This window comes from Monopterus albus, unplaced genomic scaffold (assembly GCF_001952655.1).
Source record: "Monopterus albus unplaced genomic scaffold, M_albus_1.0 scaffold50.1, whole genome shotgun sequence".
Classification (NCBI taxonomy): domain Eukaryota; kingdom Metazoa; phylum Chordata; class Actinopteri; order Synbranchiformes; family Synbranchidae; genus Monopterus; species Monopterus albus.
The window spans coordinates 2,241,821-2,253,821 of NW_018127930.1; the positions used below are offsets into that span (position 1 = coordinate 2,241,821).

General features: G+C 41.8%; 1 protein-coding gene across 9 annotated transcripts in view; it reads right to left on the reverse strand.

Annotated features, from left to right (window-relative positions):
• Positions 1-7,793, reverse strand: part of grin1a (glutamate receptor, ionotropic, N-methyl D-aspartate 1a) — a 31,148-nt gene extending 23,355 nt beyond the window's left edge. For 3 of the 9 annotated variants that reach the window (XM_020601029.1, XM_020601032.1, XM_020601031.1), the window contains exons 1-3: positions 6,852-7,791; positions 4,111-4,245; positions 3,199-3,375 (exon numbers count right to left, since the gene is read on the reverse strand). In XM_020601029.1, coding sequence (XP_020456685.1) covers positions 3,199-3,375; positions 4,111-4,245; positions 6,852-7,100 — 561 coding nt within the window. In that variant the 5' untranslated portion in view covers positions 7,101-7,791. Of the gene's footprint in view, positions 1-3,198; positions 3,376-4,110; positions 4,246-6,851 lie in introns of all 9 variants that reach the window. The other 6 variants (XM_020601026.1, XM_020601025.1, XM_020601028.1 and 3 more) reach the window with 4 other exon arrangements.
• Between the last annotated feature and the right edge of the window lie 4,208 nt (positions 7,794-12,001).

Below are 12,001 nucleotides of genomic sequence, written 5' to 3' on the forward strand. Positions count from 1 at the left end.
TATATATATAATGGTGGCCTATGGGAAACATTCTTTTTGGGCCACTGGGGGATTTTTTTTTGCAGTGATGTTAAGTGACAACTGGGAAAAACCGGCAGCGAGTCTGATTGGCGGCAACACATCAGATACTCCTAATGCATCCGTGGCCCTGCCTGACACAGGGAGCCATTTTGCAGGAACATGCATCATCTTTCTTCTTCACAGGGTTTTATGCACAGCTGCCTGGCTTCACAGCTCACACCTCAGTGCATTCTGCACCTGACTCCCTCTCTTCACAAAGACAGCAAATACCATCCAGAAACTCTTCCATTCACATTAACTAATAGCTTTTAAGACATGAGAATTCATGTTATTGTGATCTTTGTGTTAGTCATGTTAATTTGAACATTTGTGACTTTACATATTGATAAGTAACTGTTAAATCCTGAATGATATTCATGACATAAACAGTTATTTTATCAAATCTCAAGCAAAATGGTAACACTTTAACAAATTGTCAGTGATCTTATAATTCTTATTCCAGAAATATATAGAAAGTCACTTTTGGCTTTTCGCATTTAGGGGTCGCCACAGCGAATCGTCACACTGACGACTCGCATGTTGACATTTGGCACGTGTTTTACGCCGGATGACCTTCCTGACGCAGCCCTGATTCGCCGCAGTGGCGAGAGCGCTGCGCCTTAACCACTAGCCTACCAGGGATGGCCTTATGCCAGAAATATATAATGATATTTTAAGAGATGTAAGATCAGCGTGAAATTGTATGAAACTGCTTTAGAAACAAATATCCCACTGAGTGAGGAGCTCTTTTTTTTAAGTTTAGAAAACTACCAAAAATCTTATAATCACAGTTCAGTCTAGTCAATATACCACTGTAAGGTAAATACTCAGTTACTATTCAGAACTGTAGCATAAAAAGAGAAATGTCACATCTACACTACATAATAATCTGATCTATAGCAATATTATTGAAGCAATGCAGCTTTGTCCGCCCCAAGAGTTTTTCTGAGTGCACTATTTTTGTATCCTCTCGCGTTCCTCAGGCATTAATATTTCATGTTGTGTCGGTCACATTTCCAGTCATACTAAAGTCACTATGTCCAGAGCCTCTTTGCTGGTGATGACAGTGCTCCCCTGTGACTGTGACCTCTCTAATGATGTGCTGTGAAGCTGAAAATAACACGTACATTTAGCAAGTTTATGCAGCATAACAATGTGATCAGCAACATTAGCACCTCTCTTTTTAAATTAGAGCATGATGTGCCAAAACTGCAACCTGCCACATCCACACTACCATCACCTACGACAGTTAAAGATGTTGCAGCATTTACAGTTTGGCTGTTTAGCTGACGCCATCATCCAAACAAACCTACAATGACAGAGATGGAACAATTTTCAGTATTCTGCTGGTGTGGTGACACACGGGATGTCAGACCACAGGTGAAAGTAGCTATTTGTTGCAGCTTAGGCATCAGGAAGTACTTAAATAAAAAATCTGGTTCCTCTGACAATTTTCTTGCTGTTATTTATGTTATGTTTATCCCCAAATGTCCCCACAGCTGACATTTTGGAGGGTGCACACCAGATTTTTATATTTATGTAGTTTCATTTGGTTTATTTTGACATATAGCACTATCTAGAATTACACACTAAAGTCATATGGCTTATTTACATCGTGATCCAGACACTGTGCTTTAACAACAATAGTAAGTGTCTGTTATGGTTATGTTCCCATTTTAAATGTACTTTCTATGTTTAACTTCCATAGGAATAACATTGTTCCAAAGATAAGGCTAGGATTGTGCTACATTTTCGTATTATGAACACATTCTTTGTAAAAATCAAAACCATTAATGTGTTAGTCTGTCTCTCAATACTCTATGACTTTTCTACCCTGTTTGTGGCTCCAAGAACCAAGTCAGTTCATTTCTGAAGAGTAAATCTTTCAAGAGAGTAAGTAAATGTGTAAAATAACTCACAAAAACAGCTATATGCTCAGAGTCCAAAAGCTGTTTGAACTGGCTCTGCAGTCATAACTAAATGCATGCATTACTGGAAACTCAGTGAGGGGTGCAGCAACTCCCGTCAGCATTATGGCGCTGAATGGGACTCACAGATGACTTCATTTTGAGATCCAAACTCAAATTATGCAAACATAAAAGAAGCTTGCTGAGGCTTACACAAACATTTTAGCTCTCTGCTGCAGGATATGAGTCACTAATAATTGATCTGACTATCAGTGTTTAAGCTGCATGGATACAGTCGCACAGTTCAGTGTGATAAATTCCGGTGTCTGAAATGTTTTTTTTTCTGTTGATCAATACCAATCCTGGTTATTTAATTTAAGCAGCTTTCATTTTAACTGTCACTGCTTTCTCCAAATTTCCTCAGGTTTGAGTCATATTCAGTGTCTCTTCAGCTTCTGCTGTAATTACATCTCTGAATCAGGACTCATTTCATTCTGCTGCACAATTACAGCAAAAAGCCCCAGAGAGGTTCAAGCATGACAGAGTAAAAAGAAAAACATATCCCAAGGTAATTTCATCTTATTTAATTGATGAAATAGACAGAAGTTGTTCTTTTCAACTCTCTCTCTTTGTTCCTAAAGGGCACCTGTCATCACAGTCTCAAGTCTGCTTGGGCTCAAAGAAGATCAGCATTTCACTGAAGCACATACACAGCTCAGAGCTACACTCAAAATGGATGCATCAGCAGTACGCTAACAGGCAAAAACATCTACCGTATGAACACGACCTAGCAAGGTGCAATAAACACAATGCCTCTGTGTACAATAAAGCAGCCTGCCTTCATCATGCACTGAGCTAAAAGAACCACCTTCTGTACACCAGGGCCCAAATAAAACAACATTTCAGTCTGTGATGGTTTGCAAAGCCCCACGTTAAAGTCCACTATTTGGCTCCCAATGTGGATAGATACGGGATAATTTGGACTATGGAGAAAAGCAACGTGAAGATGAGCAAATAAACATACAAACTTTTGTCAGATTAGACCACATTAGATGCTGTTGATGGCTCTAGGAATGTTAACCAGTGTTTACGCAATGGTGAGAAAAAGATGTGGCCACACAACAGAAAAGGAGACAGTTACATACATAAAAGACCTTTGAGGTTTAAAAACCATACACACTTGAACACTCATGCTCACACACTGAGGGCTCTGTGAGGCGGAGCGTCTCACCTTTGTCTCTCTTTCCTCCAAGAGGGTCTCGAGCCTCTTTTGAGCAGCCCGCCCCTCATGGTCATCACTCACGATCAGGATGATGTGGTTCCAGCTGAACTCACGCATTAGGTCGAACCACACATGCGCCTGGTGGGAGTAGGGAGGGACTGTCCGCAGGAAGGACAGGTGGATACTCTAAGGAGCACAAAGCAGGAAACGAAGGACTTAATATTTACTGAATGACTCATCACTGACAACATAAAAAGTGGACAAATGCTGGTGTGACGATACTACTGATAGTATCAATCTAAATGTTATGATTCACTGTTTGAGATGAGATTAGAGCGGTGGGTAGCTAAAAGTGCACAGAATTCCTGTAAGAAATAATGGCAAAGTTAGAGATGAGTGAATTTCCACAGACACTCAAAACAGAAAGTCTGTGCTCATTAAAATGCTGAATGATAAATAAGTGCCTGAGAGATGGAGCAAAAACTGGAAAGCAGCAGAAAACTTTGCAGCGAGGTGGTCCAGAATGCGAGGACTAAATGCATGTTTAAAAGACAGATAAAAATCTAGGCACAGATCACTCAGGCTCCCTTTAATATGTGAATGTAATGCTGATTTCTTTTTATTTGCAAGATTAGGAGAGATGTCACTTAAATAGTGGTACGTCCTTAGCATTTTATTAATGTCAGTGCATTTTCATGTTAGTGGCTTGTGCTTCATAAAACATTATTCAGGTCAGAGGCATTGTTAATGATGTTTTTTCAATTTTCAGCTGGAAACCCATTTAAAGATAGCTTTCATAATGGACAGTAATGAGACGTTTAATTTAGAAAAAATTTCTGAATCCGCTCCAGAGGAGCTCCACACTCTCTCGCTCTTCTTGTTTTCCTCTATTTCTCTCCGCATCTCTCATCTGCTGCTCACCTTGTCGGAATAGATGGACATGCGTGTGGTGAGCCCCACCACAGGGATGCGGTAGAAGCCTGCTGTGTAGGAGACAGGTGTTGGAGTGAGGTGGTCATTGGACTGTGGTGGGTGACTCACCAGGATAGCATAGACCTGCAGAGAGAGAAGAATAACACTTTGTCATTCTGACACTGGCAGAAAGATGCAGTGTCTTACTCTGATAAGCATTTAAAGGCATCTGTTTTAGACATGCTGCAAGATTTTCTTTCTTCTTTTAAATATACTTTTGCAGATAATAAGCAACAAAGTGTGCCACATACAACAAACATAACATATTAAACACTAATACTTCATACACAAATCATATACAACAGCATGAAGAGTTGTGTCAAGTCCACTGGCCTTCCTATATGCAACACTTCCTGACTGCATAGATACAGTACATTTCTTGTAGGATACAATAACAGGAGATTGCACTTAAGATTCTATTAGGTTTGCTAGCAGGGAAAAAAAAAACTCCATCTACTTATATTGTAAAAGTTCATTTTACAACATCAAAGTTTCATCAGTTAATACTGATCAGCTTTCTATGGGGACCTGGGGAAGAAGGGAGATGTGGGCGTGTTGACCCCCACGTGTTCTCCATTGCTTTTGGGTTATAAGCAGAATAAATGTTCCAGAATGTGCACTGTGTAAGACATGACATCTGAGTTTCAGAATCAAGTACAGATGCAGGGGTCACACCTCAGAGCCTTTTCCATTTCAGTATATGCTTACAGTTTATCAAATAATCACAAACACATTAAAAGGATCTTGGCAGTTTGCCTGTTTTGCATGGTTTGTAAATCAGCGTTAATGGAAACATCAAGTTTTCTACCTCAGGATAAGTAAACTTGTGTTTACTTAGTTATTTGTAACTACTGCCATAAAATGTTGTATAACAAGTAAAAAAAAATATCTTGAACCTTGAAAGCCTATATATATTATAGTCAGGGAAAACTGCATCTGCAACAACAAAATAGAAGAGTGAAGAATTTTGTTCCCTTGTTCAAAATGTCTTCACTGTGTGGGCTGGAAGACATGAATTTGTGGTTGTTTGGTTTAGTTTTATCTTGTGCATTAAGCAACAGATTCTGGCTGAGTGCTCTAGTTTAAAAAACGACTTCTGTGTCCTCGTCACAACACTCAGTGCTGAAAAATACCCCGGAGATGTGAAGGAAGAGGAATAAAGCTGGCATGGTTGTGCAGGCGTGGATTATTGGATCTGAGCAGCCCGTATGGTTGGGTCAAAAGTGAGGTCTAGCTTCCAAGGACTGCTCCCAGGCATCTACTCCCCCATCTGCCACAGACTTTCCTTCTCAGTGGCTGTTATCGCCTACAGCCAGTCTCATCTGATTAAACCTTCCACAGACCTTCTGTCTAAATGAGATGTGGTTTTGTCTCATTTGCAAGAAGTGTGTGTGTATGTAGAGGACTGTAATCTGTACAGCCCAATGGGTGGATTGCATGCTCATGCTTTGGGTGAACAGGAGACTAGATGTGACAGTATTATTCTACAAGCTTTTATCAGTTAGAGTCAATCCACTAAGCAAAGGACCAAGGACATGAAAGCAGCACAAAAGCTGTGGGTGTTTTTTTTCCCCCATGAATCTTAATGATGTGTGTGGGAGAAAGAGGCGAGAGAGAGACAGAGACTTCACGCCTCAACATGCTGTGACATAATGCTGGTGATTTTTAAAAGCCATGAGGAGCACCACATAAGTAAATAACATACATGAGTATGTGCATTTCAGTGTTTTAACAACTCTCAAAGGCACATACACACTCACATGCATTACTTATGAAATATCTTTTGTTTATCTGATACTGTAGGCAGCACATATATATTATGCATCTTTAGGCTTGTCTATATGGAAACGCCTTTCCTCAAAAATCTGCATTTAGACACTTTTAAATGGGAATCTTAGTGTAGCATAAGAATTTTTCATGTCACCATTGCATCATGTAACACAGCTGAGTGATGCACGCCTGAGGGCCACCACGCAGAAACTGCTCCATCTGTGTCAGCCTCCTCACACCAAAATGTCATCATGCGTCACACACACCTTGAAGTTACATTTACTGTAAATGACATATTGCACATTTTCAATCCACAACGGCCCCTTCTCAGTTCAGTACATCTGCAGCTGTGTGTCCTGAAATGTGCAGTCCAGTCCTGTCATCGCAGATACGCCTCACACCAAAGCCTATTTTTGGATGTCTGTAAAACAGATGGGTCTATGGGGTGTTCACTGTACAGAATGGACTGATTTGTGGATTTTGTGTAACAGTGTAGAGTGGATGCCAAACTGGATAAATAACAAATTTGTAATAATGTACTGACTGCTTTGTTTTAGTGTCTATACCTTTGTACTCAGGCTAAATGGACAGTCAGTCTGCTAGTGTGAGAGACAGATACCTGTCCAGTATGGATTCAGCCTGATGATGATCTAGTTATAGACAACAATTTGGTCTTGTACTCAGTGATCCTTCAGTGACAAAATGTATCTGATTATGACATGTGTTTCCTGAAAGCACCAACTTTCTATGGCAACACTGCTGCTCCTCCGAAACACCCTGACGCAGAGTCTAATACAAACCGTTTTAACAGTCAAGTCAAAGTGTGCTTGGATATGTAACTTGACCTATGGGCTATCAGAGAATAACGAGACGTGTTAGATTTATCGCCAATGCAGAGGTGGCAATAAATTAGGCTATACCTGGCTGGAGATGAGGTCCTCGCAGACGGAGAGGGCCATCTGAATGGCGTTGGGTTTATGCGTTACGGAGATTGCGGTCAGCTTGAATTTGTCTCTACCGTAGACCTGGTTGGCCTGGGTCACGGCATCTTTGAAGACCTGCTCATATCTCTTCTGGCTCAGGACGGCCCCGATGTTCACAATCTTGGGCTCGCAGCCGGCCCGCGCGCAGGAGCACGAGAAGAGCACCACCAGCAAGAACAACCGCATCGTGTGGACCACCAAACAGCACAGTGCAGCCCGGTCGCTTTTCTCCCTGGTGGCGGGTCGGCTAGACCAGCTTCTGGACAACAGCACGGCTCAGCCAGCTGAATGCACAACTGCAGACACGATCCAGGTGGGCGTTGTAGGCGAACGATTGAGGGGGGCCACAAAGAGGAAGAAAATTGTTGATAAAATAGGTGGATTTATGTGCAAAGCGCAGGAATGTGCACGGTCATATTACTGGAAAATTGTCAACCTGCAACATCCAAACCGCATTGTCCACCTTTCTTTGCTCTCCTTTGCAGATTTGCTCAAACCTCCTTGCGGTCTTGAACAAAGAGTTAAACCTTAGGTTCCTCTCCGGGGTGTGTATCAGCCCATCCGGCCGCTGCTTCGTGCGCTCTGTGCATGCTGGTCACACCGATGCGTTGCTGGTCGCTCCGGGCTGAGCGGCTGCTGTCCTTGGTGCTGACAGCTGTGCATGCGCGCCGCAGTGTTCTACTGCGCGCTCCCGCCGTATCACCTCCCCACTCTGGGTTTTGCTTGTTGGCGTGTTGCTGCTGCTGCTGAGAAGCAGAAGATGATCGTATGAAAAATAAATGCGCTTACTTGTTCCGAATACACTCGATCACCATGCTATTCATAATAGGACATGAAAAGCAAGAACACTGACAGCAGCGCAATTGCAGTATTAAGTTGCATACCTGTAGGGCATGGATAATATGCACAATTAGTTCGGATTAATATGTAGGCTTTGTTAATACCTGCGATGCCATGCGTGTGAAATGAGAACCAGACGTTTGAGAGATTCCCCACCAATGGCATGAATGTACAAGAGCAGATGGGGAGAAGGAAGGGCGTTTGTTCCAATCTAACGGCTTTCAGGTCAGAGTTGAGCCAGTGACACGGAGCTTGGTGCCAGTTATTTTCCTACAAACTGGAAGCGGGGTGGGGGGGGGTGTCTGATTTGTGGTGTACTTCTCTGCGTAAAGTGGACCGACCTCTGTGGACAGCCCATTGATCACGCAGCTCGTCAGTGCCTTCCGTCTCTCCAGCCGTCAGGAGTCTGTCAAGCCTGCTGTGGACAGATTAGACTGTGGTGTGGATGTTGTCTGGTCTCTGGCCCCGCACTTTGGATTGTTCAAGTAGCTGCTGGGAGCACTCCCCTGCCACATGCATGACGAGCAAATTCGGCCTCCTAGTTACCTAGGAAACAAGATTTTTACAACACAGATGCACACGTCCACAGGCGCGCGCACTTTACGCGGAGGAAATGTTGCACAGCGAGTTTACTGGTCACAGCAGGAAACGTCCAGGCATTTTTCTAGCAACACAGACCTGCACGCAAAAATGAAAAGCAATACTATGAGAGCCGTTTAGCATTTCATTTAATAGTAAAATATAATATTTGTCCCCAAAAGGATTTAGCCCTTGGAGGGTTTAAGCTATCAACAATTCCTACTACTGAACAAGGTGTTTTGGAAATGGGTCCAGAACATAAATTCACACAACACGTGGTGCCTCTGTGTTGCAATGAGCTGATAAATGAATCACGAGGCTGAAGAAATCAACATTCATTAGCAGTTTGGCTGGTGGTTTAATGTTTTGGTTTTTTTCATAATTTTAAACCAAAATGTCATTTATGAGCACTGCAAACGGGATAATGAAAATGGTTTCTCAAAAATTCCTTAAAGACAACACTAAAGAGGGGAAAAATAAGAGCACTAAACCTGTCAGAAACAGAGTTGAATTATAGTGACAGTGAGGCTGTTTTTTTGGTACAGCCTGAATGGATCCATTTCCAAAGGCATTTTTTGTCATTGAAGTCATTAAGCTAAAACTGAGAAGCGCTTCCTCCAAAGTGCCAACCACAACGACAAGAAGAGGAAAGTCCACGTCACCGTCAAACCACTGAAAATAACTGAAAAATAATGGTGTTGAACAGAGCACCTAATGATTACGCGCCCAGCCTCGACGTGACTGCCACAGCCAGTTCCTATTAAACTCACCACTTATGACAGGGCCCTGACAGCGTGAAGACCTTTTATTAAATGAGGTTATAAAGCCCTCCTCTGCCTCTCATCTAGCGCACTCAGCCACTACTCAAACATCTATCTGCTCTGCAGCCATTATATAATAAGTTTGCTGCTGAATCCTCACGAGTCCAGTGAGACTATGCACAAAAATAAGCACAGGCAGCCGAGCACACAGAGATCATTGCATGCTTTAAAACTCACACATATACACGCAAATCCACACACACATGTACACACACTAACACACTCTCGAGTTCACACTTGGTCCGCCCACAGAAAAGGACTACAGACTCATGCACCACCCACACAGTCCTCTGCAGGGCTGAGCTAGGTAGGTTTGTGTGTCTCTGTGTATGCGTGGTTAAGGTTAATACCAAACTAATGTCATCACCTTAACATGGTTGGATCTTTTTTAGGGAGGACAAAGACAATGTATTTAAATAACAGGAGTCCTAATCCAATCAGGGCAGTTTCAGCATGCTACACAGTTTCTTCTAGTTTAATCTTTAAACGCATGTCAGTGGTGTTTAACATCAGTGGGCATTTGGAAGGACTGTGAGGTTAGTTTAGATGAAGCCATGGTGAGGAATCACACTGAGAACCAATCTTCTCTGCTAGCTTCCTCAGTGAAGATACTGGTCATAAAGCTACACAAGCCAGTGAGTGTTTATCATTGATGCTGCTTACTGCTGCAGAATCACGGTATAAACTACTAAACTGTCCTAGCAATTAAATGAACTTCTCCTGAGGAACTGTAGTGAATCATCTGAGTGACTTTCAGACTTTTTCCATCGAATTTTAAATGTAAATCCTTTGATGCAGTGATGAAATGTTACACTGGCAATACAAAGAAGGCTTTAACCTCTGGATCCAACCTGTGGTCCTATTTTAATTAGGACTAAGTATTTCTGACAAAACAAATTAGGCAAATTAAGATGAAGTAATTTCACATCATGTTTTATAATTTTAAATAGTCCAAAGTGACTTTGTTGTAGTTGAAGAACTATATAAAACAAAGTTGGAGTGAAGGGGAGGAAAGAACAGACAGAGCAGGTCACAGCTGAACTCCTACGTGCTTTAGCAGGACAGCAGCATGTTTGTCTGCAAACTGTGTGGCTTCATCTCCTCATGTTGCGCTTTGACTTGGAGCCCACATTATGTGATTGAAGCAGGGGGCAGAACAGACCATGCTCTACCAGTATGTTGACATGAACAGAGCTGAAGAGGAAACAGAGTGACTCAGAGAATCATTTGCAGGTGGACCCTTCTCTGTCTGATGTGTTTCTCATGTAGTGCAAAGTCTTTGCATCAGTTATATACCGTATATTGGCACCCCCTCGGTGTTTGCTTGTCATGATGCCAAGCTGAGGTATTCATGCTGCAGAGAGCTCAAAGACTCTTATGGATTTTAAATTCCAACTTTATTCCCAGCAGGCTGAAAAGCCTTGGGATAGCATGCACATCTGATACATTTTTCAGTTTGTATTTCAGAAAACTGGCCAGACAAACAAGTCAGGGAAGATTAAGATTCAGTCTCAGGAAAACAGGTTAGGATAGAGGATACAAAGACACCACAATACTTTTCTTCTTCAAACAGAAGAGTGTGTACGGTCTGTGATCCACCAAGTTTCTACCAGCTGATGAAACTGTTTTGACAGATCTAGCTAAAAGGTCAACCATTCAAAAATAACTAATACAGTCTGACAAACACATACTCCTCTGGTTGTCTGGTTGTTCATTTGATAAAGGCTGATGTTAGGGTTAAATTGACAATAGACAAAGCAGACCGAGGCCACTTATGTGAATAATATAAGGGTTTAATTATTCTTGCAGCAAGGGAGCATTCAATACACACAATATGGTTCCATGAAGGAAATGCTTAGAGAAGCAGTCTCTCTGAGGGTCATTCATACAGTCAGACCTAACAGTCATGGCTTGTTCGTTGGCTCCTGGAACAGATATGTCTGTATCTCTGCAGTCTGACTGCTTATGAGAACTGAGTTGGTGTAAGTACACAACAGCAAAATACAGTCAGTAAAATGCATACGGTATCTATTCTAGATCTACAGTTTACTCTTTGCAAGTACAGAACGTATAATAATTGTACTGTGGGTCACTTGATGTTACTGTCCCTTGATAAACATTTTTCCAACAGCTGACATATTATACACATAACCACAGTTTTTCTGAATAGAAATCTAGTCTATATTTATTATCACACAGCAACAATCTTCAAATTACAAGTGCATCAACAACAAAACAGTAAAGAAAGGAACATGTCCAGAGGAGCATCAGTTCCTGTTGTCATCATTGCGATCTCTCTCTCTTTGAATGAATAAGATGAATATAAAGGGTTAAACTGTGGAGCCAAGTCTCCTTCATGTGCGCTATGAAAGGAGATCAAGATGAGTTTTTGTTGCTAAGAATACGTAACAATAACAGCATAGAGTACCCAAGCTGAGTCAGTACCAGAGCCAGAAAGTTATGAAGAGTTTTCACCTAAAGTCTTCTGTGGCACCAGATCCTACAAGGCTGTGGCACTTTTCAATGTCAGAGATCAACAGACTGACAAGATACTCAATCCTTTCAGTTTCAGAAATATTTCAGAGATGCTGTATAGTAAACTTCCTGGTACTGAGATGGCTTTTTCCACACATGTGATATTGAAAATTTACTTCTTTTCATGTGCACCTGCACATCACCCACTTTAGGAGTCAGTTTGGCTTTTGCCAAATCCAAACTGAAAATTTTCCAATTATAATGTCAACAAAGAAGACCGGTGTCCAGGTCACAGACAGAAATGACTCAGTGTCCAAAGGTGTGTCTGGAATAATCAGGTTTTGTGAAATGAAAGATAAAAGACAAGGTTAA